The sequence below is a fragment of the Leucoraja erinacea genome, chromosome 31 (assembly GCF_028641065.1).
Source record: "Leucoraja erinacea ecotype New England chromosome 31, Leri_hhj_1, whole genome shotgun sequence".
NCBI lineage: Eukaryota > Metazoa > Chordata > Chondrichthyes > Rajiformes > Rajidae > Leucoraja > Leucoraja erinaceus.
This window is the reverse complement of record NC_073407.1, coordinates 17,632,024-17,656,828: the sequence shown is the minus strand read 5'-3', so window position 1 is coordinate 17,656,828 and position 24,805 is coordinate 17,632,024. Positions and strand designations below refer to the sequence as shown.

Genomic DNA, 24,805 nt, shown 5'->3' with positions numbered 1-24,805 from the left:
TATACCAAGTTAGATAGTGAAGAACAAAACTTAGAAATGGGTGCCAAAGGGGCTGAAGATTTATTTGGATGTTGTGATACCACTAAGAATGGAAAAAAGGTTATGAAAGCACAAATTATGTATTTTATTGTTTACACATTTGAAATTTATGCGAGGAAATTCAACAATTTGGAAAGCCACTTAATTTATTATACAGATCATGCTTCTAATTAGTTACTCCATTGCCATATCGGCAGCCACATATTTCTTGAATGATCCAAAGCTTTGCACACACTGTTGTATTCAGAAATCCATTTTGTGTGTCAATCATTAAGGAATTTCTTGCTAACAACCTTTAAATTGCTTTTCAATAATGTGCTTTCATGGTTTTCACACTGAACTAACTCCAAGGTCATTCTTGCCCCTTCTCAACTGAAAGTCCAATTATTTTCAGCCGTTTATTACAACCAAGCCCTTTGATAATTGGAATTAGTGCTGCAATTTTTCTCCACAGTATTTCCATGACACGTGTCTGTCTAGAATTCCAGTGACCTGAATGGAACATCAGTGCTTCGCTCAGACAGTAATCTTCAGTATTTTTATGTAAAAACCTATATTTCTTTGACTTGCATATGGATTGATTCGCTTTTATAATTCGGCAGTAGATTACTTTGTTATAGCTTACTTGGCAGTAATGGGACCCTTTTAAATTATGTATATTAATATTACTCCAACTATTTGGCCATTTGATATTTTTATTTTTCATTGTACTGTTTATAGACATTTGTATTAAAAATTTAATTGACAGCTATTCTGCCTAATTTAGTATATAGATCCAAAGCATTCTTAGGTGCCCATGTGCATCTGAAAATTTGATCCACTCGAATTAAGTTTCTATATCTGAGGTTCTAATGTAAACTATTCTAAGAATTTAAACACTGATCATTGAGCTATTATATTTACTTCATTGCTTTCATTACTTAATTGTACCGTTTGCAAGTGTTTTGTACCCTAAAGACAGTTTCTTATCCATTCTTAAATTTACTCTGATATACTTCAACAAATGTTAAGAACATAAGAAATAACAGGAGCTCATTTGGCCCTTCAGTTCAATGTTGCTGATCATTGACTTCATGGCTGACTTTCAAAATGCATTCATTTAATTCAGTGCTATTTTCACTATGGAGTATCTCCTTAGCTCTTGATCCCCTTACCATCCTAAAATCTATTCATTGAATTACTATAAAATTAAGCCTCCACTGGGCTTCAAATGTGTACACCACCCTCTTGTATGAAGAAATTGCTCATCTCAGTCTAAAATGCCCTTTCCCTCTATTTTGAAATTGTGCTCCATGGTTCAAATCTCCTTAAACAGACGAGACATCCTCCATCTAGCTGTTAAGAGTATGTTTTCATGAGATCTCTCCCAATCTCTAGAAATAACTACGCCAGATTTCTCCGATTACTGCAAGCCTGCCAACCCTGTAACTAGTGTGGTAAATCTTTGCTGCATGCCCTCTGTGCCAATACCACCCTTTTTTTTGGTTAAGGAAACCAAAAATGTACATGATGATCAATGTGGAGGTGACACCAAACCCTGTACATTTGCAATAAGACTTCCTTACTTGGTATTCATATCTTCTTCAAGTAAGCAACGGCATATCATTTGCTGCCATAATCGTTGGTACATCTGCATGTTAACCTTCAACTTTATATAAATATGTTTGTTTCAACATCAAGCTACCAAATCTCATTTAACATATAGTTTGCTTTTCTGACATGCACTAAACATAACAATCCAACATTTTTCTACATTTCATCTGCAATGTTCTCATGCACTCGTTACATTTTCAAATAGGGATGAAAAGCTTTCATTTCTATAGATTACGACAAGCTTGGGGCCAAGCACCGATCCCTATGGTATCTGACTAAGCGTAGCCAGTAAAACTGAAAATGATCAGTATAATCCTATTGGTAGACACAAAATGCTGGAGTAACTCAATGGGCGAGGCAGCATCTGTGGAGAGAAGGAATGGGTGGTGTTTTGGGTCGAGCCCCTTCTTCAGACTCAAAACGTCACCCATTCCTATTCCTTCTAATGCTGCCTCACCTGCTGAGTTATTCCAGCATTTTGTGTCTACCTTCGATTCTATCCAGCATCTGCAGTTCCTTCTCACAGTATAATCCTATTGTTTGCTTCCTGTCTAATTATCTAACAGAAGCTCAACCCAAGTCGGCATCTTATCACTAATTCTGTTTGCTTTTGCTTAACTAATTTTCAGTATATTGATTTGCTGTTGAAAGTCCAAATACTGCATATCTGCCAAATATGAACTATATGCAATAAGATCAGTTTCTGTTGGGAATGCTTTTTTTTATTGATCTATTAAGAGTTAGGCAAAAGCTTAAAACCTGACCTAATGCAATTTATTAAATACAATGACATTTTTGGTTGACATTCTGCAAGTACTGCCAGTTTTTCTGTATTTCAGTAATTTGTATTGATTGATCTTTGTCTGCTGTGGGTCTTGGAATTATTAGCAAATTTTAAAAAGTGACAATTATTTGTGTAAAGCTGTTAATAAGCTTCCAGTGCAGATTTTATAGTCAACCATTAAAATAACTTAAACTGATATGGGATCAAACAACTCTATCTGTAGTGCATCCTGAGTGATTACATGTTCTACTTAAAATATAACTTTCTTGTATAATGGCCAAACATGTAATTTAAATTAGTCTAGATAAAACAATTAGTCTTGGCAATTGTATGTAATTTTCAGATTGTGATACAGATTGAAGTTATGACAACTGATTGTACTGATAACAAATTCCACCAGCCTGGCTGTGTGGTCATTAAAATATTATACAATACAATACAGGATCTGCCAGATGATGCAACTATTGTGTGTTTACCTGTTTTCTCAATTCCTGGTAACAATCCAGTTGTTTCCTTTTCCCATTTCTTTAAACATTTATTTGACTGTGGCAAAATATCTGTCACTGAATTGGTAGATCGGTGGTGTATTCCACAACATTGCAAGCACCTATTTGGTAAAAATCGTAGTTTGTTACAAGAAGACGGCAATTATTTTCTGTTTTTAGCTCTCTCAACAGCTAAGATGTATCTGCTCTCTGCTGTTCTGCCTCATTGCTTTGTAACATGAAACGATTGAATACAGGTGTTTAATGTTTTGTTCTGGTAGAAAGGCATCCTATATTTTAATCAAGAACCCATTTAAATTTTATTTTAGAACAGTATTTTTAACTAAAATATTTAAAATTAATTAATATTTTTTCCCCCTGGATTTTGTGATTTCAGTGGAAGAGCAGCAGCAAACTGCTCCAATCCAGGCACCAATGTCCTGTGCACTTTCTCTAGTGCAACCATATTAAGATGATCACTCTTTCCAAATGGTTGGTTACTTCACTTTGCCTGCCCGAGTTTCTAGAAGCAAGCTGTGCCACGCCATCTTCCTTACTGGGCCAGAAATGATTTGGGGATAATATATATGATAAAGGGAGAATTCATGAACAGGAAACAGTGTGAATAAAGTGATCACTTTGGGGTTGAGACCTATGATCAGTGGAGTGTTTCAGGGATTCATCTGAAAGATTTCATGAGATTACACTACTTTAATTCCCATCTTGTTTGAATGAAGAATATTTCCCATATTACAATTAGGACTACAGGGTTAGTGGATGTTATCTGGGTTTGAGGGCTCGAGTTTTGGGAGAGTTTGAATAGCTGGGAGGATATTGCCCATAGTCCCTAGTTCCCAGCAATATTCCTGAAAATCTCCACTCTCAAGCATCCTTCCTGAATTGTGCTAGGCAGAACCATGCACAATGCCTACGGCCTAACTACATTTCCAGCATAACCCCTCTCTTACTTTACAATTTGTTCCTCCTGTAAATTAGGAATGCTTTGTTCGTGTCTTGATACTTTTGGGTATCCAGACTTAAGTTTTAAAGTATAGGATTGGTTCCTTCAGCCCACTCTATCCTTGCCAAGCACTGATATACAACAGTTCCAATTTTTTCCCCCATTATGGGCATCCACTTTAATGCTCCCCATGTCCTCATCACTTGTTGGCACGGAGTCTTGTATTAAATTTCTTGCCTGGCTAGGCGTTCCCAGTTTCATTGTCTTCTCTGGATTGAATTTGATTTGCTATATTCCTGTGCATCTAGCGAGTATATTATACCTGTTTCCAGTCTTCATCCTTTCTTCTTGTTATTAACCACAAGGCTAATTATTATTTAAAAACTTCAATGACCTCTAAACCAGGATCTTCTGGAATTGCAAATCAGCGTTGACCATTTTGTATTGTCTCCCCACATAAAAACCTAATATAACACTGAGTTCAAGCTATTGATTCAAGCATTCCTGAGTTTCTAGTCAGGTTTAGTCATGCATTTTGTTTGGTCACTTTGCTTGTGGTTGTCATGGGGAAAATAATAAAGCTTGGATATTTGCAGGAAGTTAAAATATTTAGCTGACAATATATACCTGGTGCATATAAAATAAGTTATCAACTAAGCCTATTTGCCATTTAAATTGAAACTAAATAATAGACATCTGAATTTAGTTTAGATCCTAACATTAAGTACAAAACTAAAAATATGAATGTTACTTACACTAAATTCTTATGGTGGATGTTTTTTCTAGATTTGGTATTCAGTATATATCTCTGATCCGAAATGAGTAGCTTCCAAGCTGATTTTAATCATATTGTAAACTCGATCTAATTGTGAGATACGTTTCCAATCACATATGCAAAATTATTACAGTTACAAATGCGTATTAGCCCACCCAACCTCTTCCACATCCCTAACTTCTCCATTTTGTCATTGAAGTTCTGATCCAGGCTTTGTTTTTATCAGATTTAACTATTCCAGTATTTTCTTCTAGTCTCCCACCTGCCACCTTATCAGTCTGACTCAATTGCATTCATCCCAACTTGCACTTTCTCTTTCATTCATTGACCCTGCATTTGTTGACTTGTGATCCAATTTAGCAACACAAACAGCTTTGTTCATATCTTCTGTACCCGATCTCTGTAGTATCTCTGCATCACTCAAAATCTTGTATTGTCGAATTCTTATTTGTTTTCTCTCTTTGCATATCCGTGACACCATTTGCCCAGTGCCAGTTGTTTTCAATGGTCTAGGTGCAACATGACCTCCCAACTTTTATACTCTGACTGATGAAGGCCAATGTGCCAAAAGCCGTTTTTACCATCTTATCTACCTGCGACTTGACCTTCAAGGAGCCATGCACTTGTCCTCCTAGATCCCCCTTCTTTACAACACAACCCAGAGGCCTACCATTTACTTTGGAGGTCCTGCCCTTGTTCGACGTCCCAAAATGCAACACCTCACACTTCTCTGTATTAAATTCTATCAACCATTCCTCAGCCCACCTGGCCAATCAATCCAGATTCTGCTGTAATCTTTCACAACCATCTTCACAATCTGCAAAACCACCCACTTTTCTATCATCAGCAAACTTGCTAATCTTGCCCTATATGTTCTCATCTAAATCATTGATGTAGATGACAAACAGTAATGGGCCCAACACTGAACCCTGAGGCACACCACTAGTCACAGGCCTCTGGTCTGAGAAGCTACCTTCCACCACCGCCCTCTGCTTCCTTCCAATTTGCTATCCATTCATCAATCTCTCCTTGGATCCTTTGCGATCTAACCTCCCAGAGCAACCTACTATTCGGAACCTTGTCAAATGCCTTACTGAAATCCATGTATACATCATCTACAGCTCTGCCCTCATCGACCTTTTTGGTCATGTCTTCAAAAAACTCAACCAGATGTGAGACGTGACCTCCCACATACAAAACCATGCTGACTTTCCCAAATCAGCCCTTGCCCGTCCAAATGCCTGTATAACCTATCCCTCAGAATACTCTCTAGTAACTTTCCAACTACAGATGGTAAGCTCACTGGCCTATAGTTCCCAGCATTTTCCCTGCAGCCCTTCTTGAAAAGAGGCATAACATTTGCCACCCTCCAGTCTTCCGGCACCTCTCCTGTATTTAAGGACGACTCGTAAATTTCAACCAGGGCTCCCACAATTTCCTCTCTGATTTCCCGCAGTCCTTGGATATATCTGATCAGGCCCTGGAGATTTGTCTACCTTCATACACGATAGTACCTTCAGTATTTCGTCGACGGTAACACTGACTGCTCTCAAGACATTTCCATTGACTGCCCCAAGTTGCTCCGTCTTTACTCTTTCTCCATGGTAAATACAGAGGAGAAATACTAATTGAGTCTATTGCCCATCTACTGTTGCTCCACACAGAGGTGACCGCTTTGATTCCTGAGGACCCACTCTTTCTCTAGTTACCCTTTTCTCCTTTATGTATTTATAACAATTTTTGGGATTATCCTTAATGCTACATGACAGAGTTATCTCCTGGCCCCTTTCTGCACTTCTGATCTCCTTTTTCAGTTTACTCCTTATGCCCCTGTTAAAGTATTATTCCATTTCAAATTTTTTGTCGAAGGGGGGTCCAGTGGCCGTTTTTTTTGGCGACTTGCTACGACTATGACAGTCGCCTAAAAATAGCCTTAAGTTGGACAGGCCCATATGTTCCCGAAACTCCTCCAGGGATGCACTTATCCCAGCTGCCTGTAACGTGTCCCATGCATCCTTCTTGTTTTTGATCAATGCCTCAATTTCCCGTGTCAGCCAAGCTTCTTTATGTTTGCCTGCTTTGCCCTTCACTCCAACGGGAACGTACGTAATCTGAGCTTTTGTCAGCACAGTTTTAAAAACATTCCACTTAGCTGATGTTCCTTTCCTCTCAAATAACTTGCTCCAGTCAACTTGAGCGAGGCCTTCTCTTATACCCTCAGTTTCCCTTACTCCAATTGAGCATTTTAACCCTCTCTGTCCTTATCCATGACTATCTTAAACCTAATCGAACTGTGGTCACTAGTCCCAAAAGGCCCCTCCACAAACACTTCATTACCTTGCCCATCCCAATTTCCTAATACTGGATCCAGTGTTGCCCTCTCACTTGTGGGGGGTTCTATATTGACATGTTTGGGATTGACTGAGGTGAAAGTAAATTTCTTTATGTAGGGAATTATTGAAACATTCATTGCTGACTTTTTTTGCAGTAAAGCAGTCACAAATTTTACGGAATAAGTATTTGAAGCAAGGGAAGACACAAGCTATGGGAAGGACCTAGAACAAAGATAATTGAAAGATAGCTGAGTTACATCCTGTGCTATTAACATCTTTTGATCCATCAACATCAGACAGCTTTGCGCAACAGTTGATTTCTGTAGCCTTTCAAAACCTCAAATCATTGGCCTAGATTAATTAGCATGTTAAAATATTTACAGTAATTTCTCAAAATTCTTGGTGAATGAATGTGTTCAATGGAATGTGGACTTAAATTACAATATTTTGGCCGACTGGGTTTAACATTGTCAACAAATGTCTCAGCAAGGGTTGCTCAGTCGGATCTTTCCGCTTTATTATAATGAAGTTCTTTGTAAATTACAGGATATGTTTCAATGGATCATGAACCTGAGTGCCAGCATCAAACTAAGAAACAGATTTATACCTATGAGTTAGTCACTTTACACATGTAGATTTAACTGCAGATTTTCATGACAACATCTCGAAGAGCTTCAATCACTTTTATTGCACGTTGCTTAAAATTGTTGTATCCTAAGATGATGAAAAACAAACTCTGATCCTCCTAAACAATTCCACGGAGAATAATTTGAATGTCCTATCTGCTGTTGTCATATATTTTACATTGTTGCAGTTTTAATTGTGTAGCTTATTTCTATTTCTTTTAGCACAAGAGAAAGTTGCACAGTTAACAAACCACATGACGGTGGAAAATCGTTCTTGTGTGCTTGTCCGTCGTGATCTGGTTGCTCTTCCTGCCAGCCTCATCAGTCAGATTGGTTACAGATGTCACCCCAAGCTGTACTCTGAGGGTGATCCTGGTGAGAAACTAGAACTTGTCTCTGGTAAGCATAATTTAAAACCTTGATTCTTCACTTGTGAAGAAGATATAACGTTCAGTGCATTGTTGAAAAAGTAAGCTGTCATTAGACCAGGCCTCCTGATTAAGTTTGGGGAGAGCTTTTTATGCCACAGGCTTTTCAGTAATAATTTGAGCTTTATGTTGTTTGAATCCTGTGATTTTTTTTTTTCTGTTTTGCTTTTACTCTCTGCTTGCCACGCATGGAACTTCTGTGGTACCCGAATGAGGAGAGCCAATAAATTGAAGATCTGAGTGGTGTTTGCAATGTAGTCAAAAGAGGTCTAAGCTGATCCGAAATGTATACTGCAATTTTTACCTTCCTGTCCCCCACCCCTCCTCCAATGTGAATCCTTCATTTGTACTCTAATGAAGAATGAAATATGTCAATATTGTTCCACTTGAATCCACGCAAACATCCTCAATGACAATGTTGTTCGCTTCACTCTACAATCTTTTTTCATTGGCAACCAAGCTTTCTGGTGCTTGGGCCCCAAGCTTTAGAGCTCCTTTCCAAATTCTCTACACTTCTTCCGGTGCAATGGAATTAGAAGCTTGTATCACTCTCTTGCAGTGCATGTGTTGATGCTGTTTACTGATAAACAGTTTTGATTATTTTATGGACAAAATTTGTAATGAGTACTCCAATTTAAGGAAATTTCCACCAACAAATTGAACATTGGAAAGATACATAATTTATGGAAAAATATGGATCATGTATAGGGAGAGAAGTTTGACTGAGCATCATGTACAGCACAGACATTGTGTGCCGAAGGGCCTGTTCCCCTACTGTACTGTTTTATGTTCTAATGCCTACTTGATTTTAGACAATCTCAGTGCACTTAGACATTTCAATCTGTAGAGTGCTGCATAAAAATAGGGCTTTTTAATATACTTTTTACATTTTATGCAGTAGCTGGATTTTATTGTAAAATGACAGCTAGCTAGCACTTAAGGTCAGCAGCCTGAGTACAACATTAATCATCATGCATTTTAGCTAGTTCAAAGGTGCAAGAGCTCAAATATAATGATTTAAAAACTGTTAAATGTTTAATGCCAGTGAGAACTATCACGCTTTATCGGTGATATAGTGGAAGTTATCTATTAAATGTAACACTCTTCAGTTGAGAAGAGATTTTATTTTCTCATAGAAGTAAACCCGTGAGCACCATGCATTCAGCTGCAGACCAACCATCTTTCCTCTCCTCTTACCTATTTTCTTTGCATGAATGCTGCATGGTAAAGTTTCTTGCCAAAAAAGGGGCTCTACATTTTGGTTGTCTTTTGGCTTCCTCTACCAAAATGAAATTTATGACTTGGTGGTTATGAAAGGTGTTAGACAAGCCAGCAGTCTCATAAAGGAAAACCACAATATTTCCATGCAAGACCACAAGATCAATGAGAAAAAAGTGTGTCTAAGGCACATAAGTTGAGGGACATTTCTTGAAATTTTGTATATTTATCAAAAATTTGCAATGAGCTGAGATTATTATTTAAATTACCATTTTGTGTAATCTTGTTTACACTTTTAAAGTGAGTGTTAAGCCTATTAACATCCTTTTGAATAGCAAATCTAATCATAGTGATCTATTTTACATTTATACATAAATATCAAATATGATTCACTCCTTGATGTATCACCATTGCCATCGAAAAGGCTCATTGAATGGAACGTGCTCTACTTGTTTTGATGGGTGAAGTCGATGTCCTTTGATCTGAAAATTCCACTTAATCAGCAGCTAATCTGCCTTGGGCATCCATTTTTTCCACCTCATCTTGCAATGCCCGCTGAATGTAAAGTACAGGCTTCTCTGACTTACAAAACCCTAATCTCCAAAAGGGTAAGAGGTTTTGGGGGCATAGGAACACAAACTTCCAAGTTGCACACTATCATGTCTTCAACAGCTTGACATTTTTTGACATTGATTCAAAATCTTCACTATTTCTAACAGTGTTTTGGGAGTACCTTCAAAGAGCACTGTTATTAATTAAGCTGTGGTGTGCAGGGAATGTTCTTGAGGGTTTTCAGTAAAAGGTGTTGGGTCCTGTTGACTGCTTTATGATATTAGACTGTTGGTCATTTGGTGCAATGTTTCACCAGAGCAAACACCAAAATCATTTCTCCCTTACTGTCTGATCCTTCTTGCGCACTGGTCTTAAGATGGCAGCTTTGAGAAAAGGCCATCATCTATCTATTTCTGGAATGTGTTTACACATTCAAGTTAAGGAAAGATGCACAATGGACTTTGTCAAGATTCATCTTGTGCAGTAGCATAACACTGGACTCTTGTGTTCTGTAGAATTTTCGATGTGAATTTCCATCCGAACTAGAACTGTGCACACTCAACTGAGTATTCACATGGAATATAATGAGAACACTGATTCATTGCTGCCCAATGGGCTATTGATAACATTGAGAATGTATAAATGCTGTACTGGCATATTTACACCTCATGCTTTCCACAGGTGGAATAAAAATATAATTGGTTAAATGTTGGATGTGCTCATTGTGACACCATATGTGTCTAAGTCATGTTTAACCCACTGTTGTTCATGATGGAAGAAATATCACTTTTCTTTGGCAACCCTATGTATATAAGGAAATTGAATTCAAGCTAGCTGTGCACATTATTCAGACTTTTTAAAGGTTACAGTGCCTGATTAACTGTTATGATGCTTCTGATATTATAGACAATAGGTGCAGGAGTAGGCCATTCAATATAATCATGGCTGATCATCCCCAATCAGCACCCCGTTCCTGCCTTCTCCCCATATCCCCTGACTCCGCTATCTTTAAGAGCCCTATCTAGTTCTCTCTTGAAAGTATCCAGAGAACCGACCTCCACCGCCCTCTGAGGCAGAGAATTCTACAACCTCACAACTCTCTGTGAGAAAAAGTGTTTCCTCGTCTCTGTTCTAAATGGCTTGCTCCTTATTCTGTGGCCCCTGGTTCTGGACTCCCCCAACATCGGGGGCATGTTTCCTGCCTCTGGTGTGTCCAAACCCTTAACAATCTTATGTTTCAATAAGAAACCCTCTCATCCTTCTAAACTCCAGAGTGTACAAGCCCAGCCCCTCCATTCTCTCAGCATATGACAGTCCTGCCATCCCGGGTATTAACCTTGTAAACCTACGCTGCACTCCCTCAATAGCAAGAATATGCAGTTTGATAGAGCTTTTAAAGATAGCGGAGTCAGGGGATATGATGAGAAGGCAGGAACGGGGTACTGATTGTGGATGATCAGCAATGATCACATTAAATGGCGGTATTGGTTCGAAGGGCTAAATGGCCTACTCCTGCACCTATTGTCTACTCTAAGTGCAAAATGCAAAAAAAAAAATAAAAGCAGATGCTGATTAGATTAGTGATCAGGACCTTGCCCATGATGAAAGAGTTTTGGGTGGGTGGAGGATGGGCCATATGTTGCTGGTCCACAGAAGAGTGTTTCATTATGCCATGTCCCTACCGCAGGAGTTCAATGCTCTTGTGTGACAAATCCATTCGTATTGCGGGAAGCATCCTGCTAATATTCTGTATCTCTTTGCTCTGGTGAACCACATGGATCTTGTAACATCCTTGTTTTCATTTAGAGCAGCAGTCTGTTTGTGAATGACATCTTGCTGCACAGTGTAGATTGTGGTTCACTCATGACAGGTTGATACCTTGTGGCATATTGCCGTTCCTTCAGAGCTTTAAACCATGGTTGTAGCCAGATGTTTAGCTGGGTTAGTGCGAGACTGTGCAGAAACAAATGTGGCATCTGAGCCAGTAGGTGTTGAGTAATGGGAATAACCCGAATCCCCGACGCAATACACATCGCATCCAGGAGGCATTGGTGTCCTTGCTGTGCACAACCATTTGCCAAAGTTTGGACATCTTCCAAACATGCCTTCTTTTTGTGAGGCAAGCCGCAAGTGAACTATCTTGTGCATTCCCATTTGTCTTTTTGACAGCATTCCAATTGTGGTACCCATCTGAGTACACTTGGGCAGTACATATATTTACCACCCCCCCGCACCCCAGATTCCTTGTGCATGCTGCCATGGTTGAAGGCTATTTCCTCATTGTATATCAGTGCTCCTGGTGCTCTTATCCCAGTCACTTTTTGACTGGTTCTTCTATCAGTAGCACTGTAGGTTTTGTGCTCTCCCCACACCCTGTTTACAATGCACAGGAAGTCTCCTAGCTTCTGCCTCTGGTGTCAGGATTTAGATATCGCGTTCAGTGAATCTATTGCCCTCCCTTTTCCCTGCCATCTCTAGCTATTTAAATTGGTGGTCATTTTATATTGTTGCTGATGTTTGGTAGCCATGGGAACTGTTCTTTTTATAGGCTAATGGCCTTTTGGCATTGGTATACAGCAAAGGGTCAGGTAGCAATAAGTGGAGGTCTTTCAGGAATTAAGTAGGTCTCATCGTGGTATATGTTTCCGGGCATAGACCATGCTGCTGCTGTTTCAAACAATTCCTTGGTGAATTAGATTTTTTTGTGCAGGGTACTGGAATGGATATTATCTCTGGATACAATTGCAGTGTAGCATACCAGAAAAGTTGCAATACTAGCAACTTTGGCAAGCAAGAGTTTTAAACCATGGTGTATCAGCAATGGTTTGTTTACTTAAAATAAATTAGTTTAGTGATGCAGCGTGGAAACAGGCCCTTCGGCCCATCGAGTCCGCACCAACCAGTGATCCTCGCACACTAACACTATCCTACACACACACTGGGAACAATTTACACTTGTACCAAGCCAATTAACCCACAAACCTCTACGTCTTTGGAGTGTGGTAGGAAACTGAAGATCGTGGAGAAAAGAACCCGATTCTCTGGTGCCACTAGCGTTATAAGGCAGCAACTCTAACACTGTGCCACCGTGCAGCCCTATTCATTTTGGGTAAAATTAGTTCTTTAGGTTTGACATAGCTGTTGAAGAAAAGACTAATTGCAAACAGAATATTTAAACTCAAATAAGCAAATGTCATGAACACGTGCTTGCGCACTGCAAGCATCAGCAACTTTAGCAGCACTTGCAAATGAGGCTTCCTGAAAAAAGATAAGAATTGTGATTTTAATAATGGTTTTGTTCTCTAAAAATCTTTTCCAATCTGTTCTGGTACCTTAATTTCATATTTATTTAAATGCTTCCCTCTTGTAGTTATGCGGACTGTGGCATGTTATCTTTCTCTGGTTGTAGATTACAGGGTATTTAAATACGAGTACCCCAGCCCTTGATAAAGAAAGGAGCTTTTGTTCACTTGAAGTAATGACTTCTCCTACGGAATTCTCAAGAGCCTTGCAATTGAATAGAATATTGTCTCTATCACTTATTTCTGGAACCATTCTAGAACAATGCAGGAGACTTAGTTTAATGTGTTTGTCCATTGGCAGGTTCTGCAGTTTATATCACCCGGGGTCAAGTGATGAACTGTCACCTCTGCGCTGGGGTCAAACACAAGGTGCTCCTTCGCCGCCTGCTTGCCTCATTCTTTGATCGGTGAGTAACAGAATCACAACCATGCTATGTACCTTAAATTTGCCACCAATTTAAACCATATTACATGGTGATTTGCTATAAATATCTTTTTTTTTGTTTTCTTAGCCAACAAACCCTTAGTTCCGGTAAGGTTAATGAGATGGTTTTCATTACTTTTCAGCAACACATTGGCAAATAGCTGTGGCACTGGGATCCGTTCCTCCACCAGTGACCCTAGTAGAAAGCCTTTGGATAGCAGGGTCTTGAATGCAGTAAAACGTGAGTTGTAATCGGTTGATTCATTCTTGCCATGAACATGGGGGGGGTGGTGGTTAAAACCTGGGAGAGGCATATACATTATCTTTCAAAATATTTGATGTCTGGGAAATGAAGAATCTGATGATGGCTCTGAGAATAATCTGAATGGAGCTGTGTATTGCATGCTCATCAATTGAAATTATCAACAATAGGATTTAAAGTTTTGGAGTTATGCTGCAAGCAAACGGGGCCTTCGGCTGAACTTGCTTATGACAACCAAGTTACCCCGTTTACCCATATCCTACCTACCTGCATTTGGTTCATATCCCACTAAACCTTTCCAATCCTGTATCAGTCCAATTGTCTTTTTAATGTTCTTATTGCACCTGCCTCCACTACGTCCTCTGCCATCTCATTCCATTTACCCACCATCCTCTGAGTGAAAAAGTTGTCCCTCTGGTTCCTATTAAATCTTTCCCCTCTCACCTTAAATCTATATTCTCTGGTTCTTGATTCCACTTCTCGGGATAAATGTGCTTTCATCTAATCTATTCCCCTCATGAGTTTACACACCACTATAAGATTACTCCTCAGCCTCCTGCGCACAAAAGAATATAGTCGTAGCCTATCAATAGCTCAGACCCTCCAGTCCTGGCAACATCCTTGTATATCTTCTCTGCATTCTTTCCAATTGAACAACATCCTTCCAATAGCAGGTGACAAAAACTGAACACAATACTTCAAGTGTGGCCTCACCAATGTCTTGTGCAACTGTAACATAACATCCCAACTTCTATACATTAAAGAATTTAATTAGTTCTCAAACATTTTTGTGAGAGCTCCAATGTGTATGATTAACTTGTATTGAACGTGCATCATTGCTGAATAGTGCATGCGTGGGACATTTTTTTAATTTAGTACAATTTAGTACAGAAACCTATTCTGGCTGTGTATCACCATATCCAAAGCCAGGTGGAAGCAAGAGATGTAATGCTGAGGCTAGCTTCGGCGCTGCCAGGCCGCATTTGGAGCACTGTGAGCGTATTTGGGCCCAATCTCTGAGGAAGGATATGTTGGCTCGGGAGAGGGTCCAGAAGAGGTTTACAAGAATTATTCCAGGAGTGAATGGCTTAACATATGATGAGCGCATGACAGCACTGGGCCTCTACTTGCTGGAGTTTAGAAGGTTGAGGGGCGACCTCATTGAAATTTACAGAATAATGAAAGGCACAGAGTGGATGTGGAAAGGATGCTTCCATTGGTGGAAGAATCTCGGACCAGAGGTCATAGCCTCTGAATTAAAGGGTGCTCTTTTAGAAAGGAGGTGAGGAGGAACTTCTTAGTCAGAAGGTAGTTAATCTGTGGAACTCGTTGCCACAGAGGATATTTTCAGTGTATATTGTTAAGGTAGGGATAGACAATTTCTTCATTAGAACAGTGTCAAGGGTTATGGGCAGAAGGCAGGAAATTTGAATTGGGAGGCAGAGATCAGCCATGATTGAATGGCTGTGTAGACTCGATGGGCCGAATGGCCTAGTTCTACTCTTATAACTTGTGAACTTGTGAATGAAAGTATTAGATTGACCAAAGGGAAGAAACCAGATTTGTTTTAAATAAACTAGAACTTTGAGTGCAAAAGGGGAATAGATGGATAAGTCCCTGTCATGTCCAGCCTTCAATTAGAAAGCTCTCTGTCTTCAACGTTTCAATGTCTAATGTTTGAATCCTTGATTTTCGTCTCTACTAGTTGTTAGGGCTGGTGCCCATGGTGTGTTATTGTTTTGCATGGAGATTCAGTGCAGATATAGGGACTGTCACCTCATTATAAATTTATCAAAATATATATTGTAACCCAACAGTGTATCGGAGAACCCAGATTTTCATAAAGTGATTTTGAGAATCTCAGCTTGTTTGTACAGCTAAGAAATGGAACTGAAGAGTTTGAAGCTGAGGGGAAAACTGGAGAATACCCCTGATGTTGTCTACAAATGGAGATATGATTTTAACAAATGCCTTTAACCTTGGTTGACATTTGATTTTAATCTAGCCAGGTTCACTTCACAGAATAATACAACCTGATTTACAAATTTAGTTCACCTGTTTGAATGAAATGGCTGTGGAATGACTTAGTCGAACAATACCATTGTGTAGTTTGGGAATACAGATGCAGTCTTATGATCCCGATATAGATTTCCATGTATTGGAAGACTATCTTGTGACTCAATAGAGCTCATTATCAACCATTAAGTGCCCATTTTTCTGAGGTGCTGTAGTATGGGTTCAGAGCTTTCAAACAAGGGAATTCTGCATTTTAAATAATTTTACGCTTCCAAAATGTTACATTTCTTCCTGTATTGTTATTTTTGAATCATGAAAGCTTTGATGTTTTGAATTTAGAACCTGCTTATTCCCTGCTCGGCACACTCTTTTAGTGGGTAATATTTTACACATTGATTACCTTTTCTTCTCCTGTTTTGACAGTATATTGCCAGAACTTTGCTCCCAATTTCAAAGAGAGCGAGATGAATGTGATTGCTGCTGACATGTGCACTAATGCTCGACGGGTTCGCAAGCGCTGGCTGCCCAAGATTAAATCGATGCTGCCTGACGGGGTGGAGGTGTACCGCACTGTGATCGGAGATGCAGGTGGCGGAGACAGTTTGGACCCTGGGCTGTATGGAACTGGGTTGGCATTTGAGCAAAATGGTCAAGCTGAGAAGCGTAGCGATCCTGGGGCTGTACTCGGAGAAAGAACAAACCCTGCAAGCATAGACGTGGAGTCCCCCAGCTCCAACCAGTCGTGTGAACAGAATGAAATGGTAGAGTCGGTAATAAGAGAAGCGGCTGGCACTAATAATTTGGCTCCCGACACGCCCAACACGGGCGCCACTTTTGATCAAGATGAAGCTTCCTCCAATAATAGATCTGAAACAGCCATGCGGAAACTGGATGGAACATATGCAGGGACCTTGTGAAGATTTCCACTGCCAAAAGAAAACGCATCATGGTAATTGAAATGGCTTGCATGCATACTAACCCTCTCAACATTTGGCAGTGTTATTAAGCCACTGACCTGTACCTGTTGCCTGAAGACATGACTTTTATCCAATCTGTATACAAATTGCCATGAAGGAATGAAGACGCCTTTTTAACAGTGAAATAGATGTTTCTAATTCGACTTGTCTTGCCGGGGCGACGTCAGAGTTTGTATTCTCTCCCCATCAAATGTCACAATTAAGGAGCAGCCAGGTGGCTTGAAAGTTACCATTGATGCTGGTATATGTAGCCCTGGTCGTTTTAGCACTGTTGGTCCATTAACAGACTCTTAAATGGAACTGACCTTCTAAAAACACACTAACTGTGATGGGATTGAAAAGTAGAATTTAAAATAAAATTATGTCCTCATCGACGTCTCAATATCTGCTCTCCTCTAAAAACCATGACGACCGTGGTTACTACTGAGTGTGCACTAGCTTATCTAGTTGAAGATCAATATTTAGCATAATCTGACTGATTATATTTTTTTCCGACACTTGCATATAAATATGTAGCTATAAGTGATGCTATAAGAAGAATGATTGACTGAATGACTTTGGGCTCGGAAGGAGTTTTGAAGATTTCCATTGATGCCGACTGGTAACATTTTGAGCATTTTACCCTGTCAGAGGGCAGGGGTTCCAGGATCCCAGGTTGGATGTTAATCCTTCACTCATTCCTTGAAGTCAGGTGGTACTGCTGTTGGGCTGGACTAAGGCGTGATGGGGAAGACGTCCAAGCAAAACCTTAAAATAAGCATAAAGGTTTAAGTTGTGCAAGGGGTTTGCATGATGTGACGAGATTGAACATTGATCATGCTTAAGACATAGATTGTCATAAAATGTTACTTAGATTGTATACATGCAGAAACATGTGCCTTAGACATTTGATTTACTCTTCCAAGAAAGAATCCCATCATATTTTGCTGATTGTTTTGTTAATTGTAAAGAGCACCCATAGTATTTAATTGACGACAGTATTTATGTATAAATACATATTTGTTCACTGGTGTGTGAATTTTCCCAATAGTTCCTCTTTTTGTTTAAGCAACTTTGGCACAAACCATGCCATTAATATGACTGTTGGCTAAATGCACTTCGTGGAAAGTATTTTTGTTTTTCTAATGAAACTGACCATTCCCCTAACACAAGAATGCAGGAGTGCCATTTGAAAGTTTGGCTCCTTGACCCTTTCAACTTGAATATTTTGGCTTTCACTGTTCTGATGCACTTTATTGTACTTGGTATGTTATCAAAGATTCTCAGCAAGCAAGCATCTTCTAAAATTGTTGATTTTTCCTCGCCCCCCCCCTTTTTTTGAAGATTAGTTGTTCATTTTTGCTTACATTACTAAAACAAGATGTAATTTCTTTGCGAGGGTGATGGCAATGATGTCATTGCCCGAACACTCCAGAATGCTGATTTTCCTGCTTGTGGTTCATTGATATATATTTAACATTCTCCTTCCGACAGATTCGTGTGGTTAGATTACTGAATAAAGTCCTGGGGCAGTCCAGTATATTTTCTTACCTTTGTTCCTTTCCAGTAAAAGACCAATAATAGTTTACTGGATATAATCATTTATTACTTTCTTTAAAAGCTAAACGTAATGCTCTCGGGTAACTTGAGTGTTGTGCGATATATCTTAATTTACACTTTTGTTCACAGGATAGATGGTTAGCTGCTCCAAAAATACCTTTCCCCCCTTTTGAGGGGAAGGACTGGCTACCATTATTCATTCTCCCTTTGAATCTGGCAGAATATGCTGCAACTTCCATCTCTTTCCCTCTTGAGTTCAAAAGATTGAAAACCTATGTCTTCCTGCTGTATTGCCCCAAATGTGGGAGATTATGCGAACCGATCATGTGTTCTGCCGTTCAAAATGACACACTACCATTTCTGCTTGTGATAGAGACACTTGTGCACTATGGGTTTGGATTTGGTTAATGTAGGGCTGAACTCAAGGAACTGTTAGAAGGGCCCGATGATTCCATTTGAGTTTTTCCAGTTTGGGGGGGTAAACAATGCAACTGCTCTCAATACTGAACTGAACGCAAAATACTGAAGTGCAGGTGCCCACCATAAAGAATATAAATGCCCACCCACCACACCTGCCTGTAGTGGCTGTTTATATTCTTTATGGCAAGCGTCTGTCCATTCCATCCACAGATGCTGTCTGACCTGCTGAGTTCCTCCAGCACTTTGTGTTTTGCTCAGGCATCCAGCGTCTGCAGTTCCTTGTCTCTTCTCCCCTCAATACCATTTCTATGTGCCCTTTTCATTTGGGCAAGAGCACACAAGTGTGAGCAAGTCGCATTTAGTCTTTCCAGCAATTAAGATCATTTTTCTGCCAGGTTGGATTTAATGGTCAACTGGCATATTGGTTTTGGAAAAAAAAACCTTTGTATATTTAAACCAGGAAGGTCTCAAAACATCTATACCACAGTGGAACATTTCATCTTAGGTCGGCATGGACAAGCTGGCTGAAGAGCTTTGCTCCACGCTCAATGACTTTATGACTTGTGATCACATGCCTCACCTCGTCTTCCTGCCCATCAATGCACTAATGTTAATGATGGCAATTGCTTTTATGGAATACTGGTCCAATTCTAATAAAGTGCTGGTGCAACTCATTTCTTTGACTCCTCCCCCCCCTTCCACCCTGCTCTTCTATGTTCTACTCACTATCTTGCGGGCAAACTTGCCATAATCCCAGCATGGCAAAGGCATGTTTCATACTGAATTGCTGACCTTGAACTACATTGTCCAGCACAATATCAAGCCTTGAACTTAGTAGAGTAAAAATTATAAACCTCCCATTTAGAAAAAAAAAAGGACAAATGATGGAGCAACACTGTTAGAAATATAACCAAATATACACTAACATTTAAAAAAGTAAATGTTATGCTTTATCCTTTGATCTTGCAGTTAAAATACATCAGTTGAATGGAACAGCAGAGACAGCGGGAGGACAAATTATAGTCTTTGGTGTAGGATTCAAGAACTACAGAGTAGGTGCTTTCCAAAGATGATATGAACCCCACGTTGCAGTGTTGCACACTACCTTTTTTATTTCAACCATTGGATCAACAAGGCACCTTCATATATAAAGGAGATAATTTCTGAAAAATACATAAATCATTGAAGTCAGTAGATTCTATCTTCATGGCTACCCTGTTCTTGAAGATGGTTTCAGGATTAATAATCGGATTCACTGGGGGGAAATATTCTGATAAGACATGCTTTTGTTAAAAGATAATCCTCCTATTTTGGCCTGAGGGAAGCAATCTTGCATCATGTTTTGATTTCACCAAGCGCCCTGCCTTACCAAATGGAGGATGTATGCAACCCAATGGTTTGGAAGCACTCCAAGAAATTTCCTGTGCCTAAAAGCTTTAAGTTAAACGGTGCTTTGCAATGTTGGGCCTGAATGGATCAAATGACAAATAGTTAAAAATACAACTCTAAAATTACAAAATAAGAATAACTTGGTGAGCATGAATTATGGCGTAGGATGTTAAAATTATCAATATAACAAAATATAATTTGTGGTATTGTAGTAGTTCTGGTACTTATGTTGAAATGGATGTTAACTACTAGATTTTCCAGCTGGTATTTGGAAGTAGTATTAACTCAATGAAGATGAAAAACACTCAATTAAAATGGAATAACTGCAGCTCAAAATTTTGCAACTCAAGGTTTGATGTGAGGGTATTTGAATCCTCGAATGTAGGAAACCTAATTTTTAACAAATTATTCTTCAGTTAACTGCAGAACATCATTAAAATTGCACTAAACTACAGTGATCAGGGATGAAAATGAAACAGTTTCAAATTCCTGGCATTAAATACCAGGAATGAAATGGTGCAGTGGGTGATGGAGGGGAGAGGAGGAGAATGAAGGAGCTAGAAGTGACATCTGATGGACTCTGCCAAAAGATTTAAAAAAATGTAATTGTGCATCAGCCGCATTAACGTTTTCTAACTGCACTATTTCTAGACCATTAACGCAGCTGTCAGGAACCTATTGAGAGATTTGCTGATTCAAACATTCACACGATTGAAAAAAAAATGTCCCTCTTAGTTTTCTGAAATCACCAGTAGATTTTCACAAGTCTGATTCAGTAGAGAGGTATTTTCACATGCTGTGAAAAAAGGGTGCTTTTTCTGCATGCACTTGTGAAGCATGTGAGCCAACTAATATTTTTAATACAAAGCTTTATCAAGTTTCACATACTAGTTCGTCTGAAGAGGTTCAATGTTTTACTCATTTTTAAGCTTTTTTTTTGCTGTACAGTTTTGTTTAAAAGATGAAATCCACAGACGATAACATTTATGAAATCACTAAATTTATAATCCATGTTATCTAAGAACTGAACTTTGCAGGCGGGATGTTTTGGGTGACGTTAATCAATAAAGTCCTGGTCTGTTTCCTGCACTTATCAACAAATCCCATTTTGGAACCATTTAATTCCTACAAACAGTTGGGAGCAGTGTGGAGCTGGTAGAGCTGCTGCCTCACAGATTTGGAGACCTGCATTTGATCCTAATCCCGGGTGCTGTCTGTGGAGTTCTACATGGTCCCCTTGACAATGAGAGTTTTCTCCAGGTGCTCTTGTTTCTCCCACATTTCAAAGACTTGCAGGTTTGAATGGTTAATTGTAAAATTGTCCCTTGCGTAGGGACAAGATGAGAAAGTGGGATAACAGACCTAGGGCAAATGGGCATTGTGGACATGGGCCAAAGGGCCTGTTTCCATGCTGGATCTCCAAACTAAACATCTAGCCGCTTTGACTAATGTGTTGACAAATCATTTCACTTGGCATCAAGAAACTCTAGTCACAATCCTTTTTTTTAATTTTGAAATTACCGTTTATTTTTTTGCAACAAACTGTAATGGGATCTTTTAACATACTAATTTCCCCAAATGGGCCTGGTTCCTAATCAATGGAATTCTTTATGGTGGGCGTTAGCAGGCAGCACACTCTTCATGTAGCTTTCAACACACCACCAATGTGTGAAACGCATCCTTTGTGATTGTACTATTTTATTTTAAAGGTACAAGGAACAGATGCTTCTGCCTTTGGGAATCGCAAATATTACTTATTTGAAAGCTTGTGTATTTTAAATGTACTGTAGATTTATGAAGATAATTGTCCCATGTTTGCAATGCTGGTTTAGGGGATTTGTCAAGTTGGTACAAGAATTACATTGTCTTTGTGTTGACGCTTGAAATTGGAACCCTGAACCTATTCAATGTGTTTTTCAAATACATCTGACAGGGAAGCTTCCAAGGTAGGAATAAAGTGAAGACATCTCTAGATCTGCTGAGTGAACAGAACTTGGTCTGGTTAGCAGGACTTATGATGTGAAATCCAGCCACTTCGAGTTAAAGATACTGTTAATGTTAAAAGACACAAAGTGCTGGAGTAATTCAGCAGAACAGGCAGCATCTCTGGAGAATATAGATAGGCGATGTTTTGGGTTGTGGCCCTTCCTTTCCTGACCAGAAACATCACCTATCCAGAGATGCTATCGGACTTGATGAGTTACTCCAGCACTTTGTATCTTTTTTGGTAAACCAACACCAGCAGTTCTTTATGCCTACTGTTAACGTTGGGTTGGTTTGTTGTTGAATTGGGTTTTTTGTTCTCTCCCTTTAACCTGCTCTGGGCAGCTGGCATCTTCTGGCACAGCTGTTGTGTGAAACTGAGTATCATAAGCATGTTCCCCACCAGCATCTATTGATTGCTGAAGAGAGTTAGCAGGTATCCCCACTAATCATTAACTCCGTGCTTCCTCGCTCACCCAGCTACACAATCCAACTCTACATTTACGATCGAGAGAGCAATTGGGCACAAATCAAACTATCCTTGCCGTAGTTCAGTATTCCACCATAAAGAATTGAGAAACTGCTTTATATAGAATGAGAACAACTTTAAGAATTGGAGAGTATTAATTTCAAAATCCTTGGAAGGTGTGAGGGCGAGAAAAAAAATGTGTTGCAAGCTTGTTTTTATTTAATATGAAGTTGGTGTTTAAACATTGACATCAGTCACACCTCCTCCAAACAAAACAGTTCATTTATTTTAATAACTGCTTATGAACTGAAAAATGCTCAGTCCTTGTACTGCAGTCAGATCTTATCAAAATTATTTTAATTTAACTCCATAGCAATCGGCTGACTGCATTTTTTTTTCATATCAGAACTGCAGTTTTGGCTCAAATATGTTTGTATACGAAGTGTTCATCACATTAGCAAAAATACAATTTCTATTTTGTCCAGTCTCAATCTGATACATTGACTGTTCATTCCCTTCACAAATGCTGCTTGACCTACTGAGTTCATTCAGCACTTTGTGTTTTGCTCTAGATTCCAGTATCTGCAGTTTTTGTTTAGAAAAGGTTCATAAACTGCATAAATGGATCACCACTTCATGATCTATGAGCATATCTTATATTGATCTTTTTTCAACAGACTTTGACCCAAAAGCTCTTCCCTGCCCCCTCAGTGTAATTTCTAACTGAGCAAAGCAACAAGAAAATGCTCAAATGGAGTATTTAGATGTGGGGTAGCAACAAGGTCACAGTCTATTGTAACTTTTGACACCCTCCAATGCAGTACTGACGGACTATTGAAGTATTGAAGAGGCATCTAGCCAAACTCTCTAACTTGAGTTAATGTTCTGAAAGACTTTGCCATGAGGAGCTTCAGGATTCCCTGAGAAAGAAATTCTGTTTATTTTATGCTACAGAATGGAAGATTGTTTGATTTTGAGGGAACTTTGTCTGTCTTGTAATATTTTCAAAGCATTCATACTGATTTGTTTTCATTTTGCTTGCCCTACCTCTTTCAAGTTTGTGAAGCAGATCTATCAAAACCTAACACTGCAACTTTAATAGCAACATAATTGGAGAAACCTTTCGGCACCAAAGCAAACAATAAGGCCTCACGCTTGTTTAAACTAACATATCAGGATGGAAGAAATGTTGTATGTTTCTGTATGCTTCTTTGATTAAAACTGGGAAAGTGTTCATTGTGAAAAAAATAATTTAAGAGATTGCCTGACCTGCAGCGGGTTTGTAAAAATTAATTATTTTTAAATTACACTGTAAAATGTCTGAGCCATTTCAACGCATTTGCACCTTTAAGTTCGAGGAAAGATTGTATAGATAGAGCTGCCTTACTGAAAATGGCACTGTTGGGACTGTTTCTCCAGCAAGATGACTGTTAAATTCTGGGACTGTTTCTAGATTTGGCCAAGATTTAACGTGTTCAATAAAAGTAACACACTTGAACTGTTTTTGTGTCTCCTGTCATGGTCTGTTTTATTCAATCTTTATAGCTTCAGTATGAGATTTTGTTATACACTGCTGGCTGAATTTGTGGGAAAGATAATCTTGATCCATGCAATGTCATTTGGGGTTTTTTTGGAGATCGTTTTGAAAAGGTTGTGCACTATTAAATGTATTTTCATCAAACTTTAAAACTGACCAAAGGGTTGATGCACAAGTGATCGTGCATCAGTCCGAGAACTGTCATCGGTGAATCACAAAGCGAAGTACATGCCACAGACGTGGGTGGAATCAAGACTGATATTCGATTGCAATGTTATGTGTTGAACTGATGGAGATGGAATGAGATTTGAGACTAAATCCCTGCTTACATTCAAGTGAACCTCAGAGATTCCAGGGAAATTGAAGTGGTGGAAAATTCTTCACATCTCTGAGTATGTATATACAGTTATTAACCCAGAATTGGGGAATCAAGGGCGAGAGGGTGTAGATTTAATGCAAGAGGAGAAAGATTTAAGCCTGAGAGGCAACCTTTTCCACACAAACGGTGATAAGTACATGAAACGACTTGCCAGGGGAATTGTTTGAGGCAGGTTTGATAAAATTTATAAGACAGAACGGATACATGGATAGTTGGTTACACAAAAAAGCTGGAGAAACTCAGCGGGTGCATGGATACATGGATAGTGTTGAAGAAAACGTTAAAACACAACACAAAGATTGGTTAAGACAATC

General features: G+C 39.2%; 1 protein-coding gene across 1 annotated transcript in view; it reads left to right on the top strand.

Moving 5' to 3' along the window:
- The window catches only part of LOC129712012 (nucleus accumbens-associated protein 2-like), a 55,043-nt gene extending 30,965 nt beyond the window's left edge, over positions 1-24,078 (top strand). Inside the window, exons 3-6 of the mRNA XM_055660132.1 lie at positions 7,819-7,995; positions 13,398-13,503; positions 13,664-13,761; positions 16,222-24,078. Coding sequence (XP_055516107.1) covers positions 7,819-7,995; positions 13,398-13,503; positions 13,664-13,761; positions 16,222-16,715 — 875 coding nt within the window. The 3' untranslated portion in view covers positions 16,716-24,078. The remainder of the gene's footprint in view (positions 1-7,818; positions 7,996-13,397; positions 13,504-13,663; positions 13,762-16,221) is intronic.
- The last annotated feature ends 727 nt before the right edge of the window (positions 24,079-24,805 follow it).